This window comes from Coregonus lavaretus (genome assembly GCF_964263955.1).
Source record: "Coregonus lavaretus genome assembly, chromosome: 22".
Lineage (NCBI taxonomy): Eukaryota > Metazoa > Chordata > Actinopteri > Salmoniformes > Salmonidae > Coregonus > Coregonus lavaretus.
The window spans coordinates 12,774,467-12,792,927 of NC_140009.1; the positions used below are offsets into that span (position 1 = coordinate 12,774,467).

The 18,461-nt window shown below is 43.3% G+C and overlaps 1 protein-coding gene across 2 annotated transcripts; it reads right to left on the reverse strand.

Moving 5' to 3' along the window:
- Positions 1–322: 322 nt before the first annotated feature.
- Positions 323–16,665, reverse strand: LOC311150405 (dystroglycan 1-like). 2 transcript variants are annotated; one of them, XM_084187871.1, is made up of 3 exons: positions 16,378–16,665; positions 8,958–9,540; positions 323–4,844 (listed from the first exon to the last, which is right to left on the reverse strand). In XM_084187871.1, the coding sequence occupies exons 2-3, from the start codon at positions 9,318–9,320 to the stop codon at positions 2,535–2,537; spliced, it is 2,673 nt and encodes an 890-aa protein (XP_084043997.1). In that variant the 5' UTR covers positions 9,321–9,540; positions 16,378–16,665; the 3' UTR covers positions 323–2,534. The 2 variants fall into 2 exon arrangements, with proteins under 2 accessions (XP_084043997.1, XP_084043998.1); XM_084187872.1 differs by lacking the exon at positions 16,378–16,665 and adding an exon at positions 16,125–16,207.
- Positions 16,666–18,461: the final 1,796 nt, after the last annotated feature.

The following is an 18,461-nucleotide window of genomic DNA, read 5'->3' on the forward strand; positions in this document are numbered from 1 at the left end:
AATGTGTTGCTGATTCATTCAACCGCAAGAGATTCACATCAGATATTGATCCAATCATGATTGTGACTGACATTCTGAAACAATGTAAAATGTCTTAACTACACAGTGTAATATATATTACTATTCTAGACATTAATCAGAGCTAATAACCCAATCCCATGGAAGTGTTAATATATGAACTGTGAGAAAATGTTTACAAAGCGTGAACTAGAAGAAATGGTAACGTGATGAAATCACACCCAATAGTGATCCAATTAATTTTTCACAGAGGAAAAAAAAAGTGACCAAGGGGAAAATACAGGGTCTTTGAGGCTTTACAAATAGTAGTACATCTTTATTAATATATTTTCATAAAACAATTTGAGACAGTATCAAAAATTCAGTAAAAACATTAGATTTGTTTTCTCAACCATTTTTCCTTATGGTGATATCAGATATGAAACGTACATTATTCACTTGTCTTCCTCCCCCAACGTATTCTTTACAGGATGCAATATTTTCAGTGATGGGAAAGTCAACTTTTCTTTTGCCCCCTTGTCCCCTTAAAACTATTTATTTATTTTTATGACAGTGTGATCATAAATCTAGACAAACAATTTAAAATAAAATTATTTCCCCCCCCACTAGCATAACTCTACTGATAAAACACATTAACGTGATGAGATCTTCAGTTTCACAGGCACACCATTATGTACATACACAAGTCTCACAACTGATGACTGAGAGACTAACGACACAGTGCAGCAGCATAGAGGCAGAGAGCACTGATATTGCAGAACTGTACGTTCCCCCTCACTTTTCTTATTTCATTTACTTAAGGTTATTTTCTCATTGTGATAAAATCTCTTCTGCAACAGACCTGGTCCAAGGGAGACGTACGTCAACACCAACAAACAGTTGATCAATCTAGTAGCCTAATTCTTTCCTTCCATCAGTTCACGCTGCTGCCTTGTTACAGCATCTCATTGACCCAGCATTATGGTGGAAAAAACAGGAATGCTTTGCTTTATCACTACCTTGGCAACCCTGGAATAGTACAGTGCCTTCAGAAAGTATTCATACCCTTATTCCACATTTTGTTGTTACAATTGAAAAATGTATTAAATATAAAAATGCTCACACATCTACACACAATAAGCCATAATGACAAAAGTGAAAACTTGTTTTTAGACATTTCTGCAAATTTATTGAAAATGAAATACAGAAATCTCATTTACATAAGTATTCACACCCCTGAGTCAATAGATGTTAGAATCACTTTTGGCAGAGATTACAGCTGTGAGTCTTTCTGGGTAAGTTTCTAAGAGCCTTGTACTCAGGACATAAAGTACAATTTCTTTGCCACATTTTTTGCAGTTTTACTGTAGTGCACATTTTTACTCCGGAACTTAATTAGGGTTGCCATAACAGAGGGGTTGAATACTTATTGACTCAAGACATTTTAGCTTTTCATTTTTTATTAAATTCTAAAAAAACAAAATTCCACTTTCACATTATAGGGTATTGTGTGTAAGCCAGTGACACAAACTCTAAATGTAATCAATTTTAAATTCAGGCTGTAACACAACAAAAATTGGGAAAAAGTCAAGGGGTGTGAATACTTTCTAAAGGCACCTTCAGGGGCGAGATCAGCGGCAAGTTAATACACCGATTATGATGTCGTTATTACTCCTGTTTTGTAATCCCCTTACATTAAGAACAAGTGTGGTCACTCACTATCAGTCTATGATTTACTTGTTGATCAAGTACAGTACCTGTATAGCAGAGAATATTTCAGTCACATTGTGTAAAAAAAATAAAAATAAAATAGAATCCTTTTTAGGCTACCAGTTAGAATGTTCCATTCTGCCAGACACAAAGGGCTAGTTTTATTAGGCATCTACACCAGTGCATGTTTTACACCTGTTATTTTAAAGAGGGGATAAAACATACAAGGAAAAACAAAGAGGAGAATATCAATGTAAGGTTATGTAAATAAACAATGGTTTCATGTTTTTAGTTTGACTTTTTGTCTTAGACGACCTTCTAAAAATAACAGGTGCAAAATCTAGTACATTAACCCAAAGACAGATAAGTCATATACTGTAATTGGTATAAAGATTAACTTTGAGAGCCTGTTGTCTGTTGTCATTTGCTCCAAGGCCTCTGCAGCCTACAGTCTCTCTCGCTTTTGCATTATTTTCTATACAATAGAAACAGTACATCTTCAAAGATAAAAATGATTATTCTTGGCAAGAACAGATTTTTAAAAAAAAAATATTACGCAAGAGTCGAAAGCATAACTATGAAGGACAACAGAAGAAAGAGAGCTGGAGTTTACAAACAGTCTCTGTCCAGTTTTCCTGTGCCAGTATTAGACTTATACAGTACGTTATCCATAGTGGTCACTTATACAGGCATGGTTGTCTACTCAGTCTATGTCAAAGCCATCCCACTGTACAGTGTGTGTAAAATTTCGCCGTAAATTGTTTTCAAACAAACAACTGTCACCACGGCACCCCTCCTCCATCCCAAAGCCAAGGCTCCTGTAAGCATTAGGGAGGCACGTAGGGAGGTGGTGACCTGTATGATGTCATGTTCTTGGGGCGGGACCCTTTCCCCTCGATGGGGACAGTGAAGGGTGGCGGGGGCTGATAGGGGGGTGCGTTGGGGTCATCATCATCATCATCATGGTAGATGGAGTACTCCTCCATCAGGAGATCCTGGTTGAGCAGGGTGCTGTGAGGGCCAGCCATGTTGGGGTACTCCGGAGGGGGCATGGGCGGCTTCTCCTCATGCAGGATGAGGGGGATACTGGAGGACGGGGGGGACTTGGAGTCGTCCAGCTCGTCTGCAAAGATGATGGGCACGCCTTTCTTGATGAAGGTGGCCTGCTCCTCAATGCTCATCTTGCCCTTGCGCTTCTTGCGGTAGCAGACCATGGCGATGACGCCGGCGATCAGCAGTAGTGCCGCCACTACCACAGCCGGGATGACTGTGTGCAGGTAAACATCGTCACTGGTGCTACGACCAGTACCAGGGGAAGGAGTGGCTGGAGGGGGAACAGGGATGATCACCTCTCCTGGGGGCACAAACGTGTAGGTCTGGCATTTGTTGGTGCCGCGGACGGAGATGTTGATGGGTTTGAAGTCTGGCTCCATGGCATTGGAGAAGGCCCGAGTGGGCCTGCCCTGGGGGTCGGATATCTTTCTGCTGAGGACGGTGATTTGGTCTTTGGGACAGGGGCTCTGCTGGAGGCTGTTGTTGGTCCACTCCACCACAATGGAGCCCTTGGTGATGCTCCGCAGGGTCACCGTGCTGGTGTTCCGGTCGCCCAGTGCATACGCCAGCTTCTTAGTCAGGAGGATCTTCTTGTGGACGTTGTTGGTCAGTGTCTTGGGTTCGCCATGGAAACGGGCGGCGAAAACAACGGAGGGCTTGTCGGTGGCCGACCAACGGTTGACATGGACCTCAAAGGCATCTATGGTGCTCATGCCTGCCTTGTCGGTGGCCAGCATGAAGTACTCGTGTTTGCCCACATGTTCTTTCTCAGGGAGACCGTACAGGAGCTGGATGGTGCTGTTAAACTGTATCCAAGAGGTCTCACTCACCACTTCGTTGTGGTTCTTTCTCAGAGTCAGACGCAGCTTGTCCGTGGTGCCATCCTCTTTGTCAAAGAAGGTATCTGGAGGAATCTTCACCTCAAAGTAGGTCCCGACCCAGGCATTCACCTCATCGATGGGGTTGCGTAGCTGGGGCTTCTCGTTGTTGTAGTCAGGAACAGCAGACAGAGGGGTGGTGCGTCTGGGTGGCTTAGCCATGGTGGTCTTAGGTTCTCTGGGCACTGGAGTGGAGGTTTTGGGCTTCTTGGTTTTCTTGGTGGTGGAGGTCTTTGGCTTTCTAGTGGTGCTTGGTGGGGTGGGAAGAGCAGTAGCCTCTGGAATAGCAGGCCGGGTCATAGTAGGCTGGATGGGGATGTTACTGGTGGTGCCCAGGACCCTAGTAGGCTGAGGAGCCCCAATAGTAGGAGTGTGGGCTATCTGATCTCTCAGCCTGATAGTGGGCATCACCGGCAGGGGCAAGGGGCCACGGACAGGGGGGGCAGAGCTGTCAGTGGCTGGGGAGATGGAAGGGGATGTGGGGGTGGGAACAATGCGAGTAGGGGGCTCAGGGTAAGTGGTTGGGGGGAGCAGGGAGGGTACAGGGGTGGGGGTGTTTCCCAGCTGCCTCCTGACCCGTTTCACCACGTGGGGCTTCTTGTTGACGATGTGCCAGCCCACCACTGGGTAGCCTAAATTGGACGACATGGACCCGTCCTTGGCAGGTGATTGGACGCTGTTGATGTTCGGAATGTTGGACTGGTCCAGTGCGCAGCCCAGCTTCCATGACAACAGGGCCCCATTCTCCACCACCTTCTTGGCATTTCCGGGCCCGGCCATGAAGGCGGACATGTCGAACAGGCGGTTGTTGATGACAGGGACCACCCTCATGTGCTCCAGGGGGACACCGGAAAACTTATTCATGCTGGCCAGCAGGCCTACCCTCTGATGGGCGTCCATCTTGGTGAGGTCAGCATCCAGGATGATGGTGAGGACAGTGACGGGCTCCTCGCTGCCGCAGGTGAAGGGCTGGAGGTTGTTGGCCTCGGCCTGGAGAGCCAACAGGGCCGGCTCAGTGTCGGCCCGCTCCTCTGGGTGCACCTCAATAGAGAAGACCTCCAGGCCATGGCCACTGTTTATCTCAGAGCCAGAGAGGGAGATATGGTGGACACCTCTGTCCTGCTCCAGGGCCAGCCCTCGTAGGATGCAGCTCCCTGTGGCCCAGTACAGCCAGGAGGGTAAGCTTTCCTTTCCCACCTCAGTTAACTGCAATAGGAGAGAAGAAGAAAGGTTTAGAGATACGGAAACGTTATGGCTCATAGATCAAAACTCTGAAAGGACAGGGTGTTTCACACAAGAGGCTGATCCTGCCAATAAAAACCTATCCAACTGTACAGTAATCTTAAGGGTATTATGATGAAAGGGTTTATCAGACAGACCTGATGTGGAAAACTCAGTCTCACATTTTTCATTGACTCATTGTGTCTGTACTGCGGTCTCTACCGACCCTTGTCGAAGTGAGCAGGAAGCTCGGCTCCCAGTGAGCCCCTATTCACAAAATGACAGCAGCCTGAGTCATCAGCCCTTCATTTAGACACATTATGATTTGTCAGGATATTATTCCCAATAATACAAGGAGCCAATAATAATAATACTCTTCTCATTCATAAACTCCTCGTGGAACAAATTGCACAACAATCAACTTAAAATCAGCAGTAAATCAGTGAGAGAACGCACTGAGAGGAATTAATATGACGCATATCCATTCCATACATAGCACTGCAAATATGTGGATATTTGGCTAGCTCTTCAGAAGCCTAAGACTGAAACAAATTGCTGCAACAGAATGATCTAGACTAGAGTATGTTTAATACCCAATATAAATAATTGCAGAAGGGTTCAAAATGGCCATACGGGCTTGGGGAGGTAGAACTGCGAATAGGAAATAGAAAAGAATGAAAAGTTGGGGTTATGTAAAGTTAAGCCTATTGAGCAGGACTACAATGCTGCCCAAAAAGGCTTTGTTTCCACCATTCTCCATCCACACAGATTGAAGGCAATTTTCTGCTCAGCTGTAATAGCTGTTCCCAGTTCCAAAGAGAATTTGAGAGATGACTTTTGTGCAAGGTAACCTCCTCACATTGTTATTTCAGCATAGACAGGAAGACTGGAAGAGGTACACTATTGTGATCAAGCCGTTGAGCACAAAATATTACAGAAATGAGGTAGAGGAACATACAGAGTGACATGTTGAATGTTATACACTGAGTGTACAAAACATTAAGAACCCCTTCCCAATATTGAGTTACACCCCCTTTTGCCCTCAGAACAGTCTCAATTCATCGGGGCATGGACTCTACAATGTGTCGAAAGCATTCCACAGGGATGCTGGCCCATATTGACTCCAATGCTTCCCACAGTCAAGTTGGCTGGATGTCCTTTGGGTGGTGGACCATTCTTGATACACACGGGAAACTGTTGAGCATGAAAAACCTAACAGCGTTGAAGTTCTTGACCCACTCAAACCGGTGCACCTGGCACCTACTACCATGCCCTGTTCAAAGGCATATTTTGTCTTGCCCATTCACCCTCTGAATGGCACACATACACAATCCATGTCTCAATTGTCTCAAGGCTTAAAAATCCTTCTTTAACCTGTCTCCTTCCCCGTCATCTATAATGATTGAAGTGGATTTAACAAGTGACATCAATAAGGGATCATAGCTTTCACCTGGATTCGCCTGGTCTGTCTATGTCATGGAAAGAGCAGGTGTTCCTAATGTTTTGTACACTCTGTGTATAACTAGGGTTGCAAAATTCCAGGAACTTTCAATAAATTCCCTGTTTTTTTCCCAGAAATCCTGGTTGGAGGATTTCCTGCTTATTCCCTCCTCATTCCGGGAATTCTCCAACCAGGATTTCTGGAAAACCAGGGGAATTTAATAAAAAAAAGTTATAGGAATTTTGCAACCCTACATATAACCTATAAACTGGCATATTACATCATATAAAAGGAAATCAATAAACATCTGAGCAGCTTAACATCATCATAAAGTTAAATTGGATAAAATGTATTCAATGGCACGATCTCATCAGTGTGTTGTTATGTAACACACACATTTCAATACATCATATAAAAAAGCACTTTTTGTCTACTGATGCATTAAGGACGCCATAGTTTTCATTGAAATACAGCCGCACACAAAAAGGTAAGTTCTAGAGAGCCCTGTTCAATCAAAACCAATAACCAGGTTTCCTAATGTTGGTAAAAGACAAAAACTTCACTCCTTCAGCACAGAGAGGTTGCTTCGATTGAGTAAGGGTCATATAGTGGATGATTACCAACTGCATATTCCTCGGTTAACCCAGAACTAAAACTGATTCAGTCCCGCCAGATTCTTCGGGTCACACACAGAGATCCTTACTGCATGATACTACTATTCTATCAGGATTAAGATATTTCAACTGTAGGGCTGACCCCATTTAGTCGACTGGTCGATAGGCTGTTGGTCGACCGAGATTTTTTTAGTCGAGCAGTTGCAAATATATAACAATTATTTGAGTGGACTAATCCATTGCCTGCTCACCAATAGTACATATACCATTAATTAGGATACCATAATTTCTAATCTACAATGTTTGTTTGGTACGGTAATTTTTGTTAATGCATTCAATATATTATTACAGTCTTACCGTTGTCATTGTAGGAGTGGACACGTTGTTTGCAGAGTGCACAACCTAGGCTACACTTGTGAGAAAGTTTTGGTTTATTTCATTCCATTTATGGAGTTGTCAATTTATGAATTGTCTTTTGTTTGGAGCTCTCCTGTTAAATGTTGAGTAAGGACACGCACCTGATTACACATAGAAGTAGGCCAAGGCTACCTCACCTGCGTGCAAATGTAGGTCTATAAATGTGCCCATTTGAGGATCTGATACTATTTCTGATCGTCTTAACTCACCATCACTGTGGAGCTTCAAAGTAATTTCTTCTTCGCCTCAAAACAGCAAGTAAACAAAGTCTGTTTTTAAATCCATTGAGAATGATAATAGTTCCTCAACGTAGCCGGTGGAAACGTCACAAAATAGGCCTACCTGATTACTTCTTATGCATATAGCCTACAGCTGTGTCGGTCTGTCTGGAGCTCACTGGCTCCGGGAAACTCTGAGGGCCCAGAATATTTTATACAATGTTGCAAGTTTGCTAGCACAAGCTTTGGGCAGGACCAAGTTAATAGTTGATACAATGTTTCAAGTTCCTTGCAGACAGGCCATGCGTAGCCAACGTGATTTATAGGATATTTATTTTTTAAATCCGGATATTTTCTACCTGGGGGCTGCAATGTTTTTATTTGTTGGCTTATGTAGGCTCTTTTTACATATTGGCAATGGCAATATAAGTTACTTTTAGATTTGCTGGTGTAGCCTATTACCGGCAACTTCAGGAGCGTAACGGGCAGAATCTGCGAAGGCCAGCAGCAGCGGGAGGAGGAGGAAGAGGGTCAGGTCAAATTCTGGTTAGGCTATCTTGATCTCTGGCTCCCTCTTTAGTAATTTGTGTGTCTTCATTTTTAATCGCAGTGTTTAAAGCATCAAACATAGGGTGTGTGTATATATGGAAAAATACACGTCTTAAAATTTCAACCAATCGATTGGTCGAAAGAACAGACGACTCTCGGGTCGACCAAGCTTTTTAAAAGTTGGGGACAGCCCTATACAACTGTATTATTACTAGGCTACATGAGGAGTCGGCAACCTTTCTCATGTGGAATGCCAATTTATCTTACCATTTCTACCGATCTGCATGCCAGTTATGGTTTTCATACACACATTTTCGTGAAACAATTTAATTTATAATAACGTCTTCATATCTCAAAATCATTGTCATGTGGTTAATCAAAATTCTATCCAAATCTATATGAAAATGATAAACCGAAAAAGTAACTTATTTTGCCAATTATGTAAAAATAGCCTACATAAAGCCAACAAATAAAAACATTGCAGCCTGCAGGTAGAAAATATCCTGATAAAAATAAATATCCTATAAAATCACATTTGCAGACAGGCCATGTGTAGCCACAAACTTTAAACATTGTATCAACTATTAACTTGGGTCCGGCCCAAAGCTTGCGCTAGCGAACTCGCAACATTGCATAAAATATTCTGGGCCCTCAGAGTTTCCCGCACCAGTGAGCTCGGGACAGACAACTGTAGGCTATCTATTTGCGCAAGAAGCAGTGCTTCTTATCCTATTACTATCAGTGTTCATCTGGACATTACAGCTGTGGTTTGATTATCACCATTAGATCCTCCACCAGTATGTGGGGAGGGTCACGATATTTAAATCAGCAGGAACGTCCTAGTTATGACAGTGCTTACCTTAACATTGCAACTGCCATTCGTCGCCCTAGGCGGAATCCTCAACTGGAACCCCTGGCCCACCACTGCTGAAGAGTCTGGGATGCCTGCAGGGGCCACCTCTGTGACTGCAGCCAGGGATTCTGGGATGCCCGTGGGAGGTCCCTCTGTGGCTACAGAGGCTGCAGCCTGCAGATCAGAGAGGACAGAGGAGTGCATGGAGGCTTCCAGGTCCACCGGCAACATCTCCCCCAGGCCCTCCCCAGGCACACTTCCCTGGACCAGGGCCACTAGTAGCCCCAGCACCAGGGGGATAGTCCTGCCTGGGGGAGGCCTGGTTCTCCCCACACCTCCACAGTCCCAGCATCTCTGTTTACAGTGCATAGTGATAGGCCTATGTGCTCCCCGCCTCCTCCTTAGAACGACTTCAGGGCCACATGCACTGGAAGTCAGTGATGGAACGATGGTGGTGGGTTGGTTCCTCTGGATGTTTGTCTTTGTTGATAATCAATTAGGTTTTATTTTGTGTTTCCTTTGTCGTCTTCCTCTGTTATCCATGAAGAGAGTCTGAGGCAGGTAGTTAGTCAGCCATGTTAGTCAGCCACTGCAAACAAAGAGACAACCCGTGTAAGAATCTGATATCGTTTTTTAAATTAATAAACTCATCAAGCATTATTTGCCTCCACAAAAGACCTCATGCTTGTGCGAGCGAGACCATTTTTCAATACTGTATAATAACGAAGAAAATTCTCTGCACACATTCTGGGTTGGGTTTTACAAAATATTGAGCGCAAAATAGTTTTAACCAACAATATTTAAATGCAATGGTCCATGAAGTGGGCAAACCTAACAAATGACAACAAAACGACTGGGGCAAAACTGAGTGCTAATACATATTTTACATTCCCAGGATAGAGACAAAAGTTTGTTTTTTTGCTTTTATCAGAGCAGTTATGAACTAGCAATCTAGTGGGAGGCCTGACTAAATGAACAAGCAGAATCTAAAAACAGGCTTTGATACAGGAGACCAAGCATGAAGTAGTATTCCGATACAGGCTGTGCCATAATTATTTGCTAAGAGGGTATGTTGATCTCCCACTGATCTCCTCTTTGCATGTCAGAATAGCAGTTCTCGTGAGATGGCAGACAGAGTCAAAGGTTGTTTGTCTTGGTTGTAAGTTTTAATTAGGTGCCCTAGGGGTGGGAATTAGAGCCTCCACTGTGCTGACCCAGCCAACCCCAATCCTGTAGCGCTGAGAGACGGGCAGCCCAGGGTCAGCCAATCGCCTGGAATCCTAATGCCAAGCAAACATAGGCTGTGACGTCAGCTCATCAGGACTAAAACAGACCATCTTTCGCAGCAGAATTCGAATGGAAATGAGCATTTATATGGCCTAAACGGGAAAATTACTCTTTACAACACTGACAGCAGTTATTGCATGGTTGTACTGTTCCTATAGATCTCATTTTCTCCAATCTAATCAGTTGTGTTCAGCGTGAACTTATTCAGAGGGATCTTTAAAAGCCTGTCCTTACACCACCTTTTGGAAAAGCCAATTAAAAGAGAATGAGAAAGTTCAGCACCACAGACAAGCATAGCTTTGATTCCCCTTTGGTCTGTCTGACACTCCAATATTCATTCTACCTTCATCAAACCCCAAAGGCAACTGATAAGGCTTACCATACAAATGCATCTAAGCATTTTCTCTCCCCTTTTAAAACACCTGCCAACATCATTCAGCCTTTAAAGAAACTCAAAGAGAGAAGGGAGGGTCAGGATCCCTGGTCTGTTCACTCTGCGCCGCCGGCCTGGCCAACGCTGCTGAGGCCAAACCCTGTCATCACATTGCTTTCGCTATCAGACGCGATCGATGGCAGAACCTCAACTTAGATGCAAAGTCAGCAAATCGTCTAAAGTTAGGGCTAAGTGTTTTCCAAGGGAGCCTTCACTCATAGTGATTCAGTGAGTGTACAGTCAAAGATTAGAGTTGATTGTTTGAGTGGGGAATGAAAAGTTGAATGTTTTTAGGCCTATTCATTCAATATTTCAGACTTTATTTTACCCCTTTTTTCTCCCAATTTCAATTACGATCTTGTCTCATCGCTGCAACTCTCCAACGGGCTCGGGAGAGGTGAAGGTCGAGTCATGCGTCCTCCGAAACATTACGCTCCTTAACACCCGCCCGCTTAACCCGGAAGCCAGCTGCACCAATGTGTCGGAGGAAACACAGTTCAACTGACGACCGAAGTCAGCCTGCAGGCGCCCGTCCTGCCAAAAGGAGTCACTAGAGCGCGATGAGCCAAGTAAAGCCCCCCCGGCCAAACCCTCCCCTAACCCAGACGACGCTGAGCCAATTGTGCGCCACCCTATGGGACTCCCGGTCACGGCCGTTTGTGCCTTAGACCGCTGAGCCACTCGGGAGGCCCTATATTTCAGACTTTTAAATGTCAGTTATGGCCCATTTATTTATATACTTTATACATTTTAAAGAGATGGATATCTCTACAGAAGTAGGTAGAGATGGATATCTTTACAGAAGTAGGTAGAGATGGATATCTTTACAGAAGTAGGTACAGTGAGGGAAAAAAGTATTTGATCCCCTGCTGATTTTGTAAGTTGGCCCACTGACAAAGACATGATCAGTCTATAATTTTAATGGTAGGTTTATTTGAACAGTGAGAGAGAATAACAACAAAAATATCCAGAAAAACGCATGTAAAAAATAAATAAAATGCATTTTAATGAGGGAAATAAGTATTTGACCTCTCTACAAAACATTACTTAGTACTTGGTGGAAAAACCCTTGTTGGCAATCACAGAGGTCAGACGTTTCTTGTAGTTGGCCACCAGGTTTGCACACATCTCAGGAGGGATTTTGTTCCACTCCTCTTTGCAGATCTTCTCCAAGTCATTAAGGTTTAGAGCCTGACGTTTGGCAACTCGAACCTTCAGCTCCCTCCACATATTTTCTATGGGATTAAGGTCTGGAGACTGGCTAGGCCACTCCAGGACCTTAATGTGCTTCTTCTTGAGCCACTCCTTTGTTGCCTTGGCCGTGTGTTTTGAGTCATTGTCATGCTGGAATACCCATCCACGACCCATTTTCAATGCCCTGGCTGAGGGAAGGAGGTTCTCACCCAAGATTTGACGGTACATGGTCCCGTCCATCGTCCCTTTGTTGCGGTGAAGTTGTCCTGTCCCCTTAGCAGAAAAACACCCCCAAAGCATAATGTTTCCACCTCCATGTTTGACGGTAGGGATGGTGTTCTTGGGGTCATAGGCAGCATTCCTCCTCCTCCAAACACGGCGAGTTGAGTTGATGCCAAAGAGCTTGATTTTGGTCTCATCTGACCACAACACTTTCACCCAGTTCTCCTCTGAATCATTCAGATGTTCATTGGCAAACTTCAGACGGCCCTGTATATGTGCTTTCTTGAGCAGGGGGACCTTGCGGGCGCTGCAGGATTTCAGTCCTTCACGGCGTAGTGTGTTACCAATTGTTTTCTTGGTGACTATGGTCCCAGCTGCCTTGAGATCATTGACAAGATCCTCCCGTGTAGTTCTGGGCTGATTCCTCACCGTTCTCATGATCATTGCAACTCCACAAGGTGAGATCTTGCATGGATCCCCAGGCCGAGGGAGATTGACAGGTCTTTTGTGTTTCTTCCATTTGCGAATAATCGCACCAACTGTTGTCACCTTCTCACCAAGCTGCTTGGCGATGGTCTTGTAGCCCATTCCAGCCTTGTGTAGGTCTACAATCTTGTCCCTGACATCCTTGGAGAGCTCTTTGGTCTTGGCCATGGTGGAGAGTTTGAAATCTGATTGATTGATTGCTTCTGTGGACAGGTGTCTTTTATACAGGTAACAAGCTGAGATTAGGAGCACTCCCTTTAAGAGTGTGCTCCTAATCTCAGCTCGTTACCTGTATAAAAGACACCTGGGAGCCAGAAATCTTTCTGATTGAGAGGGGGTCAAATACTTATTTCCCTCCTTAAAATGCAAATCAATTTATAACATTTTTGACATGCGTTTTTTAGGATTTTTTTGTTGTTATTCTGTCTCTCACTGTTCAAATAAACCTACCATTAAAATTATAGACTGATCATTTCTTTGTCAGTGGGCAAACGTACAAAATCAGCAGGGGATCAAATACTTTTTTCCCCTCACTGTAGACCATTGCCAACAGAAAGCACTGCCGTTTTTGCCATAGAAGGAGATTGTTATGACTAGATCACCAGCTGGGTAAGAGAGAATGTTCCATTAAGCCCCATCCACAGGGTTCCTTCGCTCGGCACTATCCTGCATATAATCTGCAGTGCTGGATGCAGACACACACGCCACCATCTCAAATGCATGGCTTATTCAAAAATATACCGCTGCAAGGGCAGCTACACATTTCCCAATTGTTGATGTAGCCAAATTTGAAGCAATTGTACAATTGGCAAATTCTTAAATCCCTCTTAGACTGAGTTGTCAGTCATCTACTTTTCAACTTGAGAAGATTTTTAACCATTTGTTTGACCAGTAGATGGCTCTTTGGTGTTTTTTAGGTCCACTACCCACCCTTTCTGAAGCTGTAAACCATGACAGCTGTAGCTTAATACTCTGAACTAGTTAGTCATCCTCGTTTCACCTAAGACCAGAGTCTGATCTGATTACTTATTCCGCAACCTTTTTGAGACATGCAGATGTAGGCTAGATCAGAGATCATAATCAAACCACTACCAGAGACGAATCTATGGTCTGCACTCTCCCTCCTTGCATGAGGCTCTCGCCTCCCTTCCGCTAGTAACCCCTGACTCAGAGCAGTCTGAATAGAAAACACAGTACAGTCCCTTTCTATAGCTGCCTCCTTAAGATAGACAAGGCCAAGCTGGCAAACTGGCAGGGGAAGGCCTATATTAGAAGAGGCTGGTGAAGTCCACATAAAAAACAGGCCTACATTATGGACTGCTAGGATCGAACAGCCAATTCACTTTCCCTCTACTTAATATGTAAGAGCACAAACAAGTAACACACCTGCCATGTTTACATAAAACAGTGTTTATATTTTATTCAGCCAATACCTACACCTTGCAATAATCTACACAGGCAAAAACGTTATTTGTGCCACAGTGTGCAAAGTGAGCTCGCTACTCACTGTGGCCTAGATTCTATTATGTTCCAATTTCCTGAACATGATTCAATCATGTGTTCAAACCAAGGATTCATTTCAAGGCCCATTTCCCAAACAAACAAGAAAAGTATTGTACGTGTTGCTGTTCGCGCCATACCTAGCTACAGTGCAATAGCAAGGAGGAATATGAGGCAACGAAAACAAACACAAAAGCAGTGAATTTCGTAAGGAGTTTGAGACGTGTTAGTTTAAATGGTAAAGACCTGTGAGTAGATTATAACTCATGTGTCCGTCTGTTCTCCTTCTAAAACAAATGCATATTTTCAGTTGTCCAACAGTCGTGCCCATCCCTGAGAACATAGATCTTTGACATAAACCCTAGTTGGAAATCTCAGTTAGCCCAGTCTTGGAAATCTGTTCAACAGCTGGTGCTTTAAATTCAACAAAAATCCAAGGAGCACCTAACAAACTAACTAGCTTTGTAAAATTGATACTTCTAAGAACGCAAAGTCAAGTTTGGTAAGGTTGCAATTAGGTAACATTTTCATTTGGGAAGGTCAGTGGCCTAAATCACAACCAACCAGCTACTAAATCTCAACTCCACTCACACAATAACACAGAACAATTGGTTCAACTTTAAACTAAAATTAAGTATTTTTTTAAATAAATTAAATAAGGCAGTGGGGCAGCGCACATAATTATGTTAGGCCTTGAATGCCTTGTGTAAGGTATAGCAAATGTTATTACCGTGCCGATGATTTCCTACCATATTTGCAGTCAGAATAATATAGCCGTGTTCATCCCAATGTAGAAAGGATGTCTGCTCCATACAGTTCCAACCAAGGAGGAAGAGTTTACATGAAATTATATCAGTAACTCCCCTTTACAATCATTTGCCTCTGTACAGAGGAAATACCTTGAAACCATCCAAAATAATTAGGCCTCAAATGAACAGTGGCATTCAGAGCAAATTGAATTGACGTATCCCACGTCCACCAAAGCAGCCACTGGATAGTACATGATCTGAATATTAAACATTTCCACAAGACAAGCTTGCCTTGCAATCTCAGACGATTGGATGTTCCCTCTGTTACCCAGTCAGACCCCAACCATTGAACAACATAGTTGAAAGTAACTTAGCTAGCAAGTAAGTAGGTTATTCAATGTTGACCTTTGTATAAGGATATGTAGGCTAACTAAGTGTAAAAGGGGAATGTAGCTTAGCTAATGTTGCTGTGAAATCCAATCAAGCAGCAATTTAATGTGATTCAAATTGTAAGACAGTAGCCAATATGACAATAAGGAACGTCATATTGAGTGAACAACTAATTTAGCTAGCTAGTTAGGTCTGAAAGCCAAATGATCAACTGTAGCAAGGTGAGACAATGTAACTAACGTAGTCTAGTACTAGATTAAATAACTAGTTACATGCTAGCGTAGCTAGGTCAAATGAATAAAGGTTCCCTGTATTTAAAATATGCGCGCTAAAAATACATTAATACGTTTCTATTCGCCATAGACAGACATAATATTCACAGCACTGGCAAACAAACCTAGTTACTAAATTAGGTTATCTGGAATGGTAGCAGAATAAATGATTGAACCTTGAATTCTCGAAAAAGTCCAGATACAAAAAAAATAAAAGTAATTCTGTCATTCCATTACAAGGAGGGTTCTGCTTGCCCCGTTTCGGGTGGTCCGCTAACTAGCTAGCTAACGTTAGCTAGCTACAACAAGCTAAGTAGCTAGCTAGATAACGTTACAGAAGCAGGCCATTGCTAGCTTTTTTTAGGCACTTACAAAACGTCCATCGCAAAGCAACCCTTCCAACTGTGAAAATACATTTTTGAACACGAACGGATTGTTTTGGTAACAAATATGCAAAGAACCGCAAGCCGACACGACCGAGCGAGATGCACCTGTTCTAACCGTACGCGGAAACGGCTCGCGCTTTTAGCTAGTCTTGTGTTCGATCTAGGCTCGAGCTGCACTAAACCCTAACTTGCCCAATGTAGTTAGCGAAGTTAGTTATTAAATACAGACAATTGATTCAATTAAAAACACGAACGTTTGCCTCTTTTTTCTCCCGTTCCATCCATTATTTTAAGACGTTGACGACGAGAACCGAAGAATGACCACTGTTGTTAACCTTCCGTCTAGAAGATGCAGTAGAAGCTAGTCTCGATTAATCGAATGTGCTAGCTAGTCTTTAGAATGGATGGGGATAAAATATGACACCGATGAATTATAAAAACGGATTGCTTTTGTTTATTTGGAGAATTTGCTATCATATTGAGAGATAAAGAATCATGAAAACTGACCTTGTTCATTTTGGTAAGAATGTGTTTCCTCTTTTCTCCCTTTCACTTTCTCATCGGCGTGAAAAGAAAACCGCGATGAACTCAAAAACCTAAATAGCCATCATTTACGCGTTTAGTGTCACAAGAAATAAAGACACATTGGTAGGCCAAGCCCGAAAGGTCGCCGCTATCCAGCTCAGTTGTCAAGGTATTTTTAAACATAGGTTCAACATTGTAAATCAGCTGGAAAAGATTGCCACTTCACAAGTCTCCTAGTCCTCTCACACTGCTGCCCTCTCCATTCTGCTCTTGGATCTTCAGGTTTGTTGTAAACTCTCTATCTCACATAACTCCTCCCGTTTTCAGATTCGCACCCTAATTTGTTTGTGACAGGGCCCAGGTAAAATGGGCTATAATTGCGTAACTGCATCTACATGAAAGTAAAAAATTATCCTCAACCTTTTAAGCACCAAGTTATTATTGCAACACTATAGTTTGAGAAAAATATATGTGCTGGTGTAACATTTAGCCAACATTATTTGATACAAATCTATTTTGATCAATCAATTGATCTATCAAATGTAAGTTAATTGTTTTATTTTGCTTACAGATCCGATCACAAGTTATCACAAAGCATGGCGGCATACAGTCTGCTGATGTTTTGTAAGAGCACTCAACAAGGGACTTTTAACCTTACAGCCTTTATTATCATCTAACATAACACATTTCGTTTTTTATTTGTATGTTTTATTCAAATGTGATTAGGAATGATTGCACAAGGACTTTGAACATGCACTTAATAAGAGGTGCACTTAAATTAGCCTGGAATCCTTGAGTGGAACACTTATGTACTTCATAATTGAGGAACATGAGGTGAAAATGAAAGCTACTGTTGGACCCCTTTAAAATCCTTAAGAGTCTATTGACGCACCTGTGCATCAATTTAAGTGACATAATGAAAAATCCCCATCAAAATCCGCCAGTTTAAACTAGAGATATCTGTTTGTTTTTTTGTTGCATGGGCTGCGTCTCAATCAAACCTATGTTAGCCTTCTGCATCTGCGGTGAAAGGTGTCCGAACTACAGTGGTGTTTGTCAGACCATGAGACATCCCGAGAATCGGTCTTCTCACGAAAACTTCTGTTGCATCAGAATGGTGTTCTCCGTTTTGCTCTACGACCCCCACAAGCCCCATGGGACTCATCTGAAGATGCAACAAAGAGACCAAAGAAAACTCTGAAGGAGCTGCAAAGCTTCACAGCGGAGATTGGAGTATCTGTCCATAGGACCACTTTAAGCCGTACACTCCACAGAGCTGGGCTTTACGGAAGAGTGGCCAGAAAAAAGCCATTGCTTAAAGAAATGGTGTTTGCCAAAAGCCATGTGAGAGACTCCACAAACATATGGAATGTGTCTCGAATGTCTCCTGAGTGGCGCAGTGGTCTAAGGCACTGCATCGCAGTGCTAACTGTGCCACTAGAGATCCTGGTTCGTATCCAGGCTCTGTCGCAGCCGGCCGCGACCGGGAGACTCATGGGCGGCGCACAATTGGCCCAGCGTCGTCCAGGGTAGGGGAGGGAATGGCCGGCAGGGATGTAGCTCCGTTTATAGAGCATGGCGTTTGCAACACCAGGGTTGTGGGTTCGATTCCCACGGGGGGCCAGAATAAAAAAATATGTATTCACTAACTGTAAGTCGCTCTGGATAAGAGCGTCTGCTAAAATGTAAATGTAAATATGGAAGACGGTACTCTGGTCAGATGAGACTAAAATAGAGGTTTTTGGCCATCAAGGAAAACGCTATGTCTGGCGCAAACCCAACACCTCTCATCTCCCTGAGAACACCATCCCCACAGTGAAGCATGGTGGTGGCAGCATCATGCTGTGGGGATGTTTTCCATTGGCAGGGACTGGGAAACTGGTCAGAATTGAAGGAATGATGGATGGTGCTAAATACAGGGAAATTCTTGTGGGAAACCTGTTTCAGTCTTCCAGAGATTTGAGACTGGGACGGAGGTTCACCTTCCAGCAGGACAATAATCCTAAGAATACTGCTAAAGCAACACTCAAGTGGTTTAAGGGGAAACATTTAAATGTCTTGGAATG

What these genes read in the sequence shown, in the direction of transcription:
- LOC311150405 (XM_084187871.1), bottom strand. Translation starts at nt 9,320, where the DNA reads ATGCACTGTAAACAGAGATGCTGGGACTGTGGAGGTGTGGGGAGAACC. An exon ending in ATGGCAGTTGCAATGTTAAG is followed by an intron (nt 4,845 to 8,957) that starts GTAAGCACTGTC and finishes CTCCTATTGCAG; the next exon opens with TTAACTGAGGTGGGAAAGGA.